A 15,563-nucleotide genomic window follows, 5' to 3' on the forward strand; every position below is an offset into this window, starting at 1 on the left:
CTTCTTAAAAGTCATGAAAACAAATAGGAGCCCATTTATCGTTATGTGTTTTCTGACCTGTGTGTGCACCCCCAAAATAATCATTTCCCCCCCCTTATATTTAGATTTTGTTTATGTGGGGTTTTTGTTAAACCAGGCTGTTGGATCACATTTGGAAGGGATACCTATTTCAATTAGAAAGTTGAATTCTTAACTTGTAAAATGAATTTCAAGGATTAACAGGACAATTGGCATTTCTTTTAGCAAATCACATTTTGAGTGTGAAAGTTTATCATACTGAATACCACTTTTTTTTTTTTTTAAACAAATGATACAATACTAAAAATCCCTTAATACAGGTCTCTAAATAATAGTGGTCCCTGACTGAATGTTGTAGTAAACTTTTATCTTGGTGCTTTTACATGGGAATAATGCCAGAGTTGATATTTATTACTAAGACGTTTTCAGCTTGCATTCACATAATTGGGATTTAGTTTATTTTTTAGTTTAATAGTCTTTTGAGACTTGTGTGGAATTAGGAAAGATTTTAAAATGTAGTAGGTACTACACATTCAGTTATTTAGTTTTATTTTAAACATGGAAGCAGGACACATCTCTAGGGTTGTAAATATATTTGGGGCTTATTTCTTGGTATAGGTTTGAAGGGAGACTATGAAGTACTCATTCTAATTATATTATTTTTCCAATTGCTAGAGATCATTGCACTGAAATAGGAAAATTTTATTGTGCCATTAGGAAGTTTCATACAAAATCTAAATAATGTGTATTGGATATTTAAAACACATCTTTAAGAGCACTAGCATTACGTGGAAGGAACCAAAAATATTAAAAGGTTAAAACACAAGTGTGAAGCTCCTGGAACCTGAATGATTGTGACTTTAAGGTAAGATTATATCAGGTATATTAATGGATAGCTGTCCCAACTTTGAAGGAACTGGTATAGCAAATTCTAGGGCTTTCCAATACACGTAAATTCTACTTTCTAAAGAAAGTAAATTAATACCTAAAAAGTAGATTATAACCCATATTTTTCTAATTCTGAAATTAACCTGTGTTTAGCAAGTCTAAACATAAGTCCCATTTCCAAATTAGCCGGAGAAGGCCCAAAATGTGATTACTAGTATGCTTTACAGAGTAATAACAACTTGTAAAATGATCTCTTACCAAAGTTTCAGACCTAGAAATTAGTGAAATAATTCATTAACATGATTTACAAAACTGTCAAAGTTTATCATTAAGATGTTTATTAAGTGGCAGATTTTAGAAATTTGGGTTCAGTTCCTTTTTGCTCAGCCTAGGTTTATTGGACATGTCCTCAACTTAAATCCTATGTGATTTTTAAGTGAGGTAAATATGAAGGTTGTAGGAGGAGTGATTGAAGTAAGCCTGTTTCAGGCTGAGAGGAATTCACTAGATCAAAGAATATAGAGAAAAATTGTAACTAAAGGATGAGAAGTTTAATTTCATAAAATGGTTACGATATAAAGATACATTATTACTATCAAGATTTTGGCTTCAGGGAGATAGTTAACATTGGAAATGAGTGTTTAAGTTCTGTATCTAAGCTAGGAGTCCACAGACTTCAGCCTGTGGCCTGCTTTTGTACAGTTGAGCAAAGAATGACTTCTACATTTTTTAAGGGTTAAAAACTAATCCTATATGAAGATGTAGCCCACAAAGCTTGAAACATATGTCCCTTCATGGAAAATCTTTGCTGACCCCTGATCTAAGCTATCACTCCCAGGTCAACATGTGAGAGTTCTAGGTACAAATTAAATCCTAACCCACTGGAAGTTGTGAAGTTACAAGTATTTTAAAGCAAGTTACCTTTTAACTTCTACAATCAGAATAAGGGCAAGGTATCTGGTAGCCTGTTTAAGTAAAGATGGTCTTGTTCACAAAAGATTATGTAGCTTGTAACTCAAATGTATTCTCCTGAAAGTTGTTTAGGAAAGTGTAAATTTGCTATAAGATTATGCTTAATGCCATGATTATAGTTTAATGTTTTTATGTTTCGGCAGTTTTTGTCAATGCTCTTTCTGATGTGTAGTGATTTTTCAGTGAGCTGAGAGTTGTGAACATTTTATATAGGTGAGGAAACAAAAGTCTGTTTTAATTAACTTCATAGGTTGAGCTGGGGTATCAATTACTGGATTCTTGAGGACTGCATTTCTCAGAGCTTAGAATATTCATTTGGGCAGAATTTCGATTTTGTGCCATTGATTACCTTATAAATAACTAGGAGTCAATTGTTTACTTCTGAATGGAAGGAAAGAAAAGATGAAAAATGACTCATGCAAGTTAGGAAATAATTTACCTAATTATGTTTTTGTTTGATATGTTAATTATGTAGGTACTTAAAGTGTTTTAAATCAGTAACTTTGTCCCTTTTGCTCTCCGTTTGGCTGGGTGTGGCAGTTCCTAGTGTGCTTATGTATGCTAAGCTTTGTGCTTGGAAGACCTATGAAAGATACCTGGTTATACCTGACAATTCTGATTAATAACAGGTTTTTTAAAACCTGTTTGGATAACATACCAGGTGTTGAGAGAGAAGCTCTGAACTGATCTTGATACGGTTTTATTTCTTAAACAGCTGTATTCAGTGTTACTGGTATGGAAATGTGGAGAGCAAAGGGCTAGTTAATATTCAGGATTGTGATATTTGGTGAACTGAGTAGGGAAAATGGATGGTACTGATTACACTCTTACCCTCAGTTACAGTTGTAGCTGATCATTTCTCTTAAAGAATTTAGGACTTAAAGAGCTCTCTTAGTTTGAAGAAATGGCACTGGTTTCCATCTACCTAGCATGAAGAGTTGTATGAAGTGGTCCAGCTGAATGTGGTTCTTATTTGCCTGGTTTTGTTACATTGGACTAAAATTTTTTATTAGCTGATGAATAATGTCAGAAACTTTGTTTTGGGAACTTACTGAATTCCTTGTCTCACACCTAGGGTGTAATAATCCATAGCGAAATGTTGCTTTGTTTGGCAGCCACACTCTCAAAGTGCTCAGACTGCCAGAGGTAGTTGTGGAAATTGATGACTAAACACATTAAAGAAGATGCTGATTGTCACTACCACCTCATCAACTCCCAGTTTCATGGCTGAAAATGTATAAGCTTTCATAATTGGTGAATTGAACTAAACACAGTTACCGTTCTATTTATAGATAGATAGATGGTTTGTCTTTTCCCTGGAAATTCTGAATTTCCAGTGAAGCTTCCACACTTTTTTTTTTTTTTTCCAGTAGAGGAAGAACTTTTCCAAAAACTACAGATAATTTTGTTTCAACTTGATTCATGTACATAGTTACCAAGGTTTCATTTAAGTGTTAAAGTCTAAAGAGCTTCTGAAGGATGCATGAGAAGACTGGATTGGATAAAGCTACTTTTAAGATGTAAGTTTTACTGGTCACCGGGAAGGAAGTCAGCATCCATAGCAGGTATATTTTGTTAATGTATCCCTTGAAGATTGAGTGGCATTTAGTCACTGTGTTAACAAAATCTGGTAAATCAATGTTTTTAATAATTAGACTGACGCCCCCAAGCCCCAACACACTTCTTGAGTCTTGGTAGAGCTCTGGAAGTCATGTTGACAGAAGAAGAAGAGAAGGGCTTCGGATGCTGAATAATGCTAAGTGAAATAATCTGAGAAGATTTCCTCTTCAGGAGAAAACGAACAAAATTTATTAAGAGAAAATTGCCTATATATTGTTGATTAAAGAATTGAAATTTAACAAGCATCCTCCAGTTACGGGAGGGTATGGATGTTCCTCTTATTTTCAGGATCATCAGTCTTGCTCCTTAGAGTTACTAGATTTTTAAAATAACTACAGATTTTTTGAGGAAAAATTTGAATTGATTTAAGATTGCATCTATAGCTGGAGAAATGGCTTACTGACTTAATTATCCTTGCAAGTTATTTTAGTCTATTGCAAGCAGGTCAAAGTGGGTGTTTTCTAAAAATTGTCTTTGCAGCTGCTCTGAAAATCTACCCTGCCATAGACCAGGAGGGGTAAACTAAAGGGAATGTATAGGAATGCAAAGGAATCTAGTCAAAGTTGTAATACAAGTATGAGGAGAAGAAACTTAGGAAAAGTATTTTCTACAGAGGGACAAATGATCTTTTACTCTCTATGTGGTGGAATAAAGTAAGATTTCTGTTTCTAAATGAAATCTATGATCCTCTATTTTCACCTTGAGAGAGGTTTTTTGGTTGGGGAGAGGTAGGGATGTGTGTCTCCAGGCTCCTTGGTTTTAGATGGCACAAGAAATGTGCCCTCAGCTTAACATAGGCATATCATCTGCTAATGTTGGAAGATGTATATAATTGCCATTTTAGCAGCTGAATTGAGATTTTCTTTCATAAAGAACAAATGTCTTAGTTACTGATTTTCACCCGGTTTATAAGGAATATTTTCAGTTTTTTGAACTAGTAAAAGTATCCTGCTATGGGGTGTTAGGGCCTTTTCAGTGACAATTCAGGGCTTTGAGAACAGTTTCTTCTCTGAGAAACTCCCTAATAGTTACTGTAGTATTCCCTTGGGGTCCTAGTAACCTCTAGGTAGGTAGTAAGATATCTAAAATTGACAAGATACGTAACATTCTTTTACCTACATAAGGCCAGGGTCTCGCAAGGAAGAATTCTTTAAATTTGTGGAAATTAAAACAGGTATGAATTGACTTAAAGGTAAACTATGACAGCACATAAATATGTTTGTGTGTCTCAGAGATGTGATTGAAATCTCAGCAGAACCAACTTAAGAATGGTTTTGCTGCTGAAATAAATGACCCCTCGCAAAATGAGTCAGTTACTACAGAATGGAGGAGGACATTAATGTTTCAACAATTTACATAAGCAAAAATATTAAGTCAAATGCAGCCCTAAGAGAGCCTTTTACTTGGAAAAAAAAAATAGGTAAGTTAAGTAGAGTAATTGCTATTTTAATTAAAGACAACATTGCTCTGGTTATTTTTCTATTGAAAAGGCATAATGTTTTTATATGTAGCTTTAAATACTCCATTTATCAATTTCCTTTAAATAATGGAGTTGACTGGGAGTGTTAGTTACTTCCTTTCTGTGGCCTACCTGTGTCTTATAGGACTTAGATTAGCTGGAGAGATAAATTAGCAAGTTCAGGAGTGCCAGATTTTTTCTGGTCATTTAAGATTTACCAAGGTTTTATGTAGATTTCTCAAGAAAAATAACGATGTAGAACTTTAAAAGTATGGAAATGCCAGTTTTTTGTTACCTAGTAAAAATAGCATCAAAGATTTTTATGGAATTATAGTCAACTATAGTCAAAACCCCAGTTGACATAAATTTGTAGAGCAGTCTTTTGCATAGGAAAGAATTATAAAGGTTATTCTCTGAAACAAGACTCTCCAGTATCAGGTATTAGTTATATGACTTAGAAGTTACTTAATTTGTATGTTTCCCCACCTGAGTAGTGGGTATTAATACCTTAACCAGTCAGAGTGAGCACTGCATTAATAACACCCTTCAAAAATGCATGTACTAAGGACTGTGTTTGATGTTACTGGTCATTATTCCGTTAGAATGGGGATTTGGGGGAAATTGGCTTATGATAAAAACTTTGTATTTCCAAGATCCACTGCTTTTAAGTTATTACCCTAAAATTTCTAACCCCCACCCTTACCAAGCATGTCACCTACTTTGCCTTTTTTACTTTTCTGCTGTGCCCTCTGACAGGAGTACTAATGGTCAGTGAAAGTGCCAAACACGGTGGAGGATGAAAGCAGCATGGGCTTAAAGTGCTCAATAGGGTCTGTCTCTAGATCCACTGTTTCAAGTCTTCGGAAGGAAATTGGTAATAACTTCATATTTTATTGACTTTATCCTATTACAAGAGTAATGAGTTTTTGGTGAAAAGAATGTAATTTAAAAACCTATGGCTAGAGATAGCCACTACAGCATCTTGGTGTATATTCTTCCAGGGTTTGTTTGTTTTGCATTGATTTATAAAAGTGAGATGATTCAGTTCAGCCTTTTGAAACTGACCATTTCCATGTCCAATATTATACTTGTAAAAAGCATGTATAGTATGCTTTTCATCAGTTCAAAGATCCATTCCAATTTCAGGCATGTTAAAATGGTGGGGCAGGGGGAACATCCATCATGGAAATTGATGGCATATTAGAGTTTAGCACTTTTTCCTACTCAGAGCATAAAGTAATGGTGTGTCCTAAAACTAGTGGAATCTTAGATTCCATAAAACTGTTGTATAGATTATAGTTTAACCAGGTACCTACTGAAGGGCATTTAGGCCCCCTCTCCATTTTAATGTATGGTGTGATCAGTCCTTTATCCTATTTGATGTTTATACTGTTCTTTAGTCTGCATTGCTAGGTGTGGAGTTGGCTTATTCAAATTTTATTGAATATTATTGTCCAACTGCTTCCAGAAAGCCAACTACATTCCTGGTTGTGCGCACCAGTTTATTCTAATTTGATACGTGAAAAATGGCATTATCTTTCATTCCTTTGATTATAGGTAATTGTTTTATGCTTACCAGGCAGTTACATGTGTTGTGAGTTGGCTCTACTCAGTCCATTTTACTTTAAAGTGTTGGCTTTTTTCATATTGATCTGTAAGAGCACCTAATTTAGTTATTTGGGGGCATATATTGCAACTATTTTTTATCTAACTTGGTGTGTGTGTTTTGCAAAGTTTTAGTTTATTGGAGCTTTAGTATAGGCTGCGATGTAAAGATCTCACTTCTTTCCATTGACAGGCAATTGATTAAATTGCTTATCTTTTATTAGTGGAAAGGAAGAAACCTTTCTGATCTCTTAATTCTAGAGAAGTGATTTACTTGAGAGTTCACCTATCAGCCTTTCATAGGGTGGATACTATGAATGTCCAGGAGTCCTGCAGGTTAGGAAGAGAAAAACTGGGCTCCTTTGGAGGACTTGAGCTGAGATATTGGAACAGATCACAACTGTATCATGAAGGAAAAAGACAGCCTAATGGAGAAAAACCAAGAATCGAACATAGGGGATTGACAGGAATAGAATGTGCCTAGCTGGCATGTTTTTCACTGGCCTCAGGGCATTGGTGAGTTGCAGCTGTGGGCTATTAATGGAAGCTGAGAAATTAGGACAGAAGTGAAAAGTCAGTAAAGGGAAAGAACTAGATAACACTAGTTTGACTTTCTTACTGCCTAAAAGGAAGACAGAGACCCAGGAAGTAGAATCTCTAGCTTCTGGGAAAGAGGGTCCTTTCAAGGGGCAATGTCAGATAAGAATCTCTGCACAAGAATTAGTGGTGGAGATTCCCATGAATCCATTAAGAGTAAACTTGGACTCTATTTGTAGTATTTAGGTCTCAGAGAATTAAGGAGTTTGATGTGTTTCAGTAGAGCAGAGATTTCCGTGTTGGCTTTGGGATGTATGGAAGGCGTGAGGATTAAAATCATAGCTAATTTTCCTGTGTAATGAAAGTTGGGTGTATGAATATTTATGAGTTCCACCTAGTCCTGGTTAAAGGAGGCAGCCCAATTTGGTATTTTGACTGCATCTGCAGGATGAGGGGATTGTAATCAAAAACTACTTGGCAAAGGCAGAACAGGGTTACCCATCCTCTGTCATTCATGGAAAGAGGATATTGTCATTCATGGAAAGAGGATATTTTATCTGGCAGAGTGAGCAGCCAAAGGCATGCTCAAATAGGTCTTTAAAATAAGAACCACTGCTACATGTATTATATAGCAATGCTGTCAGTGAACAGTAGGGTAGAATGTTGGGAATGAAGAACAAATACAAACTCAAGTGTCCCAATAAAAGGAAGCGGGCACAGCTAGATTGGCTTCTGGAACAGAAGGAACAAGGTGAAAACAGTGGTAGGTGATGGCTCCTTAATTTTACTGATAGCCTATTGTGAACCAGGTATGGTGTGAGGGAAGCAGATCGTTCCTGCCTTCAAGTTATTTACAGTCCAGTAAATTCTTTATTTTTACTTTCTAGGAACACAAATAACTGCAGTATCACTTGGGAAAGGGAAAGGGTCTAGAGGGGTAATAGGGAGACTGGGAGTTGGGTGTTGGGCCGAGTGGGGAGGGGAAGAATGACTAAGATGGGTATCAGGCCAGCAAAAGAAAAATCAGAGCTAGGTAAAGCAGGTATTGCCACAAGAGAAGTTGGCTCCCATTGTCAAGAGGTGACAGGTTAGCCTGCTTCTGAGGAGGTGGCCTTGTCTGTTACGACACACTGTAAACAGTCAAACAAGGGGCACTGCATCTTGGGTATAGACAAACGCTGAAGCTGCTGAGATTCAAGAAACCATGTGTGGCGGTGCTGAGCAGCACCTAAATAGAGTAGAATAGGGATGTAAGGAAGGAACTTACTAAGCTTCTCAAAGAAAGCCTGAAAGAACTGTATTAAATCTGGAATGGCAGGAAGCATAAAGAATTAAACATGAACAAGCAGAGCAAATGTTCATCACTTGAGTTCCTAGAGCTCTGAGGGACATTTGGTAAACCAAAGCTGTCTCAGTGCCAGTGTTTGGTTTGGGATCAGGCTGGGGTGTAGGCCCTGAGCTTGACAGGGATTTAAGAAGGTTTCTTGGACTTTTCATCCTGTTACTTTGGAAAGGGTACTATTAGCATTTTGAAAAGACTTCCCTTACCAGCTTAGCAGAAGGGCTTACAGTGAAGGGATAGAAGCAGTGATGGGGTGGGGAAGGTGACAAGCCAGCGGCCACAGCTTTAAGTGAATACAACATGTATTATGTTCCAAGTTCATGCTGGGAAAAAGAATTACCTCCTAGGCTCAGTTCAGCATCAGTTCTGTCTTCCTGAGGAAGGAAAAGCGGGATGCCTTGGGGAGAAAGGGTTGACATAAGTGCAACCATTAGACCCTGAGATAGCCCTGATCCTGAAGGCAACAGCTGCTACAGCAGAAAGAAGAGGAAACAAGGTGTCAGAAAGCCTTTGGCCCACTCCTTTCCAAAACATTGGATTTCAGAGGGGGGAAGCTGTTTTCCCAAGGTCATATTGTGGGTTTACAGGAACTTTCCACCAGTAAGTTGTTCTTGATTCACTGAAAGAGGGTGAAGACAGAATAAAACAATAGGAAAACTAGGAAAAAGGTGTATTTGTACAGGGTTTCACAAATAAGAACAGTCATGACCATTTGGGAGCTCTTGTAATACTGATGTTCACCACGATCTTTTACATCCTCCTCTGTAAAACTGGGTTGATCTGTTTTGAAGACTCATTGTAATTCTTACTGGTGGATCCGTAATTTAGACCTGTACCCTCCTATATGTGACTAATTACAATCAAAATTCACTTCTCAGTCATACTAGACATTCCAAAGTGGTCAAGAGCCAATGTGGTTCATATTGACTGCAGCGAACAGTAAAGAAATGTAGAGAACATTTCTGCCTTAGGCCTATTGGATGCTTCTGATCTAGGTGTATGACTTGGTATGGAGTAGCAGCTTTATAAAGCTTGGATTCTTAGCCCTTGCTAGTAAGAGCCTTGGTTTCCATTCTATCCTTTCCCTTTACTGGCCAACCTGGCAAAGAAAGTTGTGGGAACCCAGATTGGAGTCTCTAGGTACACACGGTGTACCATTGAATCTTGGATAACACAAGTTTGAACTGTGTGGGTCTACTTAGGTGGATTTTCTTCAATAAATACAGTACTATAAATCTTTTTCCTTACGATTTTCTTAACATTTTTTTTCTCTAGCTTCAAGAATACAGTATATAAAATACATCTACAAAATAAGTGTTTATGTTACCAGTAAGAGTGGTCAAAAAGCGAACAATGGTTAACTTTCTGAGGAGTCACAAGTTATGCAGATTTAAGCCTGTGCCCCTAACCCTCACACTGTTCAAGGGTTAACTATAGTCCTAAGGCTCTGGAGAAGGCAAGACAGGCATCTGGGTTACAGCCAATTCTCAGTTCCCAAGACAAACCCTGGGCTTTTTGTTTGCCCTCTATTTGGAAACAGACCTGATAGCAGCACCCCAGAGGTGATGACCACTGGAGCAGTGTGGGCTGGGGATGAGAGACACATTGGGGGCTGGGAGCACATGGACTTTCCAAGCTTCACCACTCACAGCATGAGGGAGCTGCACCCCATCTTTAACCGATCCAGAGTCAGCTTCTTATCACAGGAGAAGGTGAGTGGGTGAAGAGAACTTGAGGGGAAAATGGAAAGAGAGATGTGCTGAGGCTTTAGTTCTTCCAGAGGATCAGTTATAGGAGCTTCATGTGAAGGAAGATACTCTATGTTGGAGGGTAAGTATCCCTCATGGGTGGGAAGGTAGTCCACTGGGAGTACTGTCACAGGGCCAGCTAGGTGTCCTGGCTTTGAGTCAGGGCTCCTGCTCCCCAACATCTTGTACAGATCCACTAGTCCTGTCTCTGCTATGAGAGCTTTGGGAGGTGGTAGGCTTGAGGCACTATATCCTGTGTCTTCCTCAGAGGTATAGTGACCTTGGATTTCTTGTCCCTTGTCTGGCCAGTTGGGGTGATGAGGATGTCTGAAGACTGGGGTCACTTGATGCAGGACTTCACTGATGACCAGAGGCTCAGGTTCTTCAGGAGTGGGCCAGTCTGTCAGGAGCCTGTCCAAGGGTAGCTGCATCTTCTGAGAAAGGGGAGGAACAGGCTAATAATACAGCTCTGTTACAGAAGTATCCTTTGACAACTGACTTCAGGGTTCTGAAAGGCCTTGCAGCCTGCATCGCCTGATTGGTTCTAGGTGGGACATCGTGGGACCTTGACTTTGTGGCAGGAGTGAAACAGTTAACATCGTCAGGGAGCAGACAGGAGCCATGGACTTCTCAACCCCTGCCAATGAGTGATTACCTACCAAACTTAACCTTCAACCAGACTACTTCTGAGGAGTCCAACTGTACTAGCTATTTCTTAGGATAGAGAGCATGGTGGGTGCCAAGGGAAGGCTGAGCTTGCCTCCGTCTGGGGGAGGAGGCAGGGGGAGGACTTTAAAAGTCACACTAGAGCTGAATCTTGAGAGAGACTTTCCAGGTAGGAAGGTGGTGGGCAAGGAGGACTGGTCTATTCTGGAACATGCTAGTTCTCTCTTTTGACAGGTAAACATAAGCTTTGGAAATACAAGGTCACATGATGAAGAGAATTTTAAGGGATGCTAATGAGTTTGAGCTTTGATACAACTAAATGGTCCAGGGTAATAATCTCAGTTCTCTTAAGAAAGACCTTCTGGAGTAACTTTTGGAAAAAATTTTCATCTTTTTTTCCCCTATAGCTAATTTTTTCTACTCTTATCTTGGTCAGCATCACTTCAGTTACCAGTTCTTCAATGTCCAGTCTCTTTCCTTTCTAAACTTACTACAGATTCCTGAGTCCTCCAGGTCCAACCACTCTGTTAACATTTCTCTTTCTGGGCTTCATTGGACTCTACTTATACCCTCAAAACTATCTTTCACACTGCTTGATCTTTTTAAAGCAGAGTTCCAAAGCCTTTAACAGCTCAGACTTACATAGTGAAGCTTCCCAGCCTGTAGTTTGGCAGTCAGGTTCCTGCACCTTCCTCTACCTCCCCATATTTCCATTCAAAAACTTTCAGGCACACCGTCCTGGTCTTACTAAGCACATTACTAAGCCACCAACACACTTGGGCTTCCACTGCTAGCCTCCCACCCTCCTGTTTTCTGCACCTTTTTCTGCTTGATGCCTTCCTCTTTCATGAAGGCCTTCTTTGTACATGATGTTTTATACGGTCAAATTTTTTTTTGTTTTTTACATGTCCGTAAGCCATCTGCAAATAGAGATCTTTCATGCCTGAAGGGAAGAGTAGGATGACAGGGAAAACCCTGAGGATTACTCCCAACTCTGATATTCAATAGCCTGGGAAATCTCCATCAACCTCTCTGGCTTTTTGTTCCCTCATCTGTCAAATGCCAACTTGTGCAAGAGTGGTTTTTGGTCTGGACTTGCTTCTGATGTCCCCTTCCTTTCCTTGAGCATGACAAGCATCCAAAAGTGAATGATGGTGAGGTCTCAGGACAGACTTCCACAAAGGACACTGACAAGCTAGAGGGTAAGTGCGTGTGTGGGGTTTTTTGGGGGGTGGGCGTGGGGGGAAGTATTCTTTTCTGATGGTTACTCAAACTGGCCCTGGCACAACAGTCTGGCTTGGAAGATGGCCTTTAGCTCTGGGAAGCACAGCTGCCATTTTCTCTGCTTTGGCTGCCAAAGCACGGTTACCCCAGATGTGGGAGGGACTATACGGGGTCAGAAATGGCTTATTTTTTCCATAAGTGGGGCATTTGCTCTGCCTTCTTGAAGACTTTGGCCATATTGGTAGAGCCTGCTCCTCAGAGTGTGTACAAAGCAGGCTCTCTGGGTAACATGTCCTAGGGCAAGTCCTCAGGTATCTCAAGGGCATTGTTTAGCTTCTACAGGCTCAAAATGGAGAACATCCTAGTGGTTGCCTTTATGATTTGGCCTTTTCCTCCAGAGCTTAAAGACCTGTTTTTTAGCCACATCTTAAGAAGTAGTACAGGGATCTAAGGCCTGAGAATTTTGTTGGAGGTGAAAGACAGACTGTTGTGCTTCTGATGTCTGCCTCAGCCTCTAACGGGAGAGAAGGGTCTTTAGAAGCAGTGTGCCCACTTCAAGGGTCAAGTGACATGGGGTTCTGAGGCTGCCTCAAGGCCATCACCACAGATACCATGTTTAAGCTAAATTTTATTTTCTAATTTACTGGGGGTGTTTTTTTTTTTGTTTTTTTGTTCTGCAAAAGACCTATATATGCACATCATTTTGTAATGAAAGACTTTGTAATGCAAATTAAGTGGCCCTCTTATCTCCAAGTCACTACCCAAAGCCAACCAACATTATCAGTTTCCTATGTAGGCTTCCGAGAAATATCCTATACATTGCTGGAGTTGAGTGTATATAAAATTTCTCTCTTTATACAAATGAAACCCACTTTAGACAGCCGTTACAAACTTTTTTTTTGTTTTGTTTTTTTTTTTTTTGTTTTTTTTTTTACCTTTAGGTGTCTTAGGGACTTTTAGACACATTATAGATCTTTTTTTTTTTTTTTTTTTTTTTTTTCAGTAGTTGCATAATATCCTGTTGTATGGATGTACCCACATGTTTAACCTGCTCCCCTGGTGGCAGGTTCCATTATGCCCAATTTTTTGGCTTCTATTTATAATGCTACAATGAACTTCGGGCCTATGTATGGCAATTTCTTCTATCTTTTTCCTTGTTACTGTCTCTAACCCTTTGTATGTCTTTCTCAGCATTTCTTCTAGGTTTTTATGGGCCCTTCATAGGCCTTGTCTGCCTCTGTATCCCCTCATGCTCAAACAGGCAAACAGAGACCATGACGCCAAAGCTACAAGTTTGGGAGCCAGGTGTCCGGGACTGACCCAGAGCTGCTTCCCACTGTGCTATTTCAGGCTCTTAGGACTTGGGACTGTGGAATGTCAGCATTGGAAGACAGGGATCTTAAAGCTCAGCTGACTCAGCTCCTGGTACTTGAATCCCCTCTGACACTAGCATTGGTGTCCTTATTGAGTGCATGACCATAGATCATTGCAAGATTGCCACCAAGTGAGGGCCCAGTGTGTGAATACCTCTTCAGTTAGTCTGTTCAGCTCAGAGGTGTTGACTACTAGAAATACTCCGCTCACCCTATGCTTAAAGATCTTTTAGAGCCTATAATACAAAGGCAGATGGCACATTCTACTTGTATGTGAATCCAGGATCCACCATTTTAGCTGGCTAGCGTTAGGCAAGTTACTTAGTCCTCAGTGCCTCAGTTTTCTCATCTGAAAAATGGGCATAACAATAGTACAGCCTCATAAAGCTGTTGTATGGATTAGATTTTAATGCTTGAGAAAGGTTTTTTTGAGTGGCTGGCATATAAAAGTTTTATATATATATATGTATATGTATATATATATAATATATATTATAGATATAACTCATTGTGCTTGGCTTTATTGCACTTTGGATACTGTGTTTTGTTTTGTTTTGTTTTTTTACAAAATGAAGGTTTGTGGCAATCCTGCTTCAAAAAAGTCTACTGGCATAATATTTCCAACAGCATTTGCTCACTTTGTGTTTCTGTCATATTTTGGTAATTCTTGCAACATTTCAAACTTCTTCATTATTTGTTTTGGTGATTTGTGTTGAGTGATTATGACTTGCTGAAAGCTCAGATGAGGATTAGCATTTTTTAGTAATAAAGTGTTTTTAAATTAAGGTATATACGTTATGTTTTTAGACAGTGCATTGCACACTTAATAGACCTACAGTATAGTAAAAACATAACTTTACTAGGAAACCCAAAAAGTCATTTACCTTTATTGCAGTATTTGCTTTATTGTGGTTTGAAACCAAATCTGCAATAAATCTGGCATGTGCCTGTATATATAAACATGAATATATTACTTTTTTGAGAGACAGAGTGCATGTGTGCAAGTGGGGGAAGGGCAGAGGGAGAGAGAGAATCTCAGGGAGGCTCCATGGCCGGTGTGAGTCTGATACGGGGCTCGATCTCATGAATTCGAGTCATGACCTGAGCTGAAATCAAGAGTCAGTTACTTAACTGACTGAGCCACCCAGGCGCCCCTGAATATATTATTTAATAATATAGTTATATACTATATTATATGTAATTATGTATCCTCTATATAATATATATAAAATAAATATATAATCATATGTGCACATATATAAAAGCTACTATTATTATTATTGTTCTTGTTAATGTAACTTAACAGAGACAAAATCCCTCAACAGTGAAAGGAGATGTCAAGTGTGAGTCTTTCCAGAAATAAAGTGAAGGATCTTTGCCTTGTATGATGCATGTGCTTTACATGGCATCTTACTCAATCCTCACAAACAGTATACATGGGAGATATTATCAATTCCTGTTTTACAGAGGATGAAACTTGGGCTCAGATCATCAGGCAGGTTGCCCAAGGGCCATCCACATGGTGAGTGGCGAGGTGGGTCTGCACCCAAACTTTATTTCAAAGGCACTAATTGCAGTGACCTCAATTCCCACTGAGACAGACACGGCTGAAACCTGCTCTTTCCCTGAGCAGCGGCTGGTACCACTACCTTCTTGCCTGAGGAAGGGTGTGGATGAGAGAATTTACTGCATAACTGAGGAGAAGAATCCTGGAGGAGAATGTCTAGCAAGTGTGAGAAATAGAGTGTGGGGCTGCAAGGTCCTGGGCAACGGGAAGAATATTGGCATCCTGCCTTTGTCCCATTGGCTCCCCTTAAATGCACAGTGTTGCTCCATGTCCAGATGCCTCCAACTCCCAGACCCCTCACCCAAGATGACCAGCTTGCCCCCCGTGAGCTGTTCTCACCACCTCGGGCTGTGCGGCAATGCCCTTCCCATCCTTTACTCTCCATTCTCCCATCTGCCAGCAGAGCAACCTCTCCTTTAAAACCTTCTCCTTGCACAATGGAATGACTGGCTTCCTGCCAATGCCAAAATAGTCTGAGCTCTATTTATCTGTTCAATGCCCAGGACAGGAAATGTCCCAGTAAAGCTTCAGTTCTCTTAAATTT

The 15,563-nt window shown here is 39.3% G+C and overlaps 1 protein-coding gene across 1 annotated transcript in view; it reads right to left on the reverse strand.

Moving 5' to 3' along the window:
* Positions 1-9,095: 9,095 nt before the first annotated feature.
* Positions 9,096-15,563, reverse strand: part of IL12RB2 (interleukin 12 receptor subunit beta 2) — a 77,496-nt gene continuing 71,028 nt past the window's right edge. The window contains exon 16 of the mRNA XM_060626224.3: positions 9,096-10,623. Within this exon, the coding sequence (XP_060482207.1) occupies positions 10,087-10,623 (537 nt within the window). The 3' untranslated portion in view covers positions 9,096-10,086. The remainder of the gene's footprint in view (positions 10,624-15,563) is intronic.

The sequence above is a fragment of the Panthera onca genome, chromosome C1 (assembly GCF_046562875.1).
Source record: "Panthera onca isolate mPanOnc1 chromosome C1, mPanOnc1 haplotype 2, whole genome shotgun sequence".
In the NCBI taxonomy this organism is placed as follows: Eukaryota; Metazoa; Chordata; class Mammalia; order Carnivora; family Felidae; genus Panthera; species Panthera onca.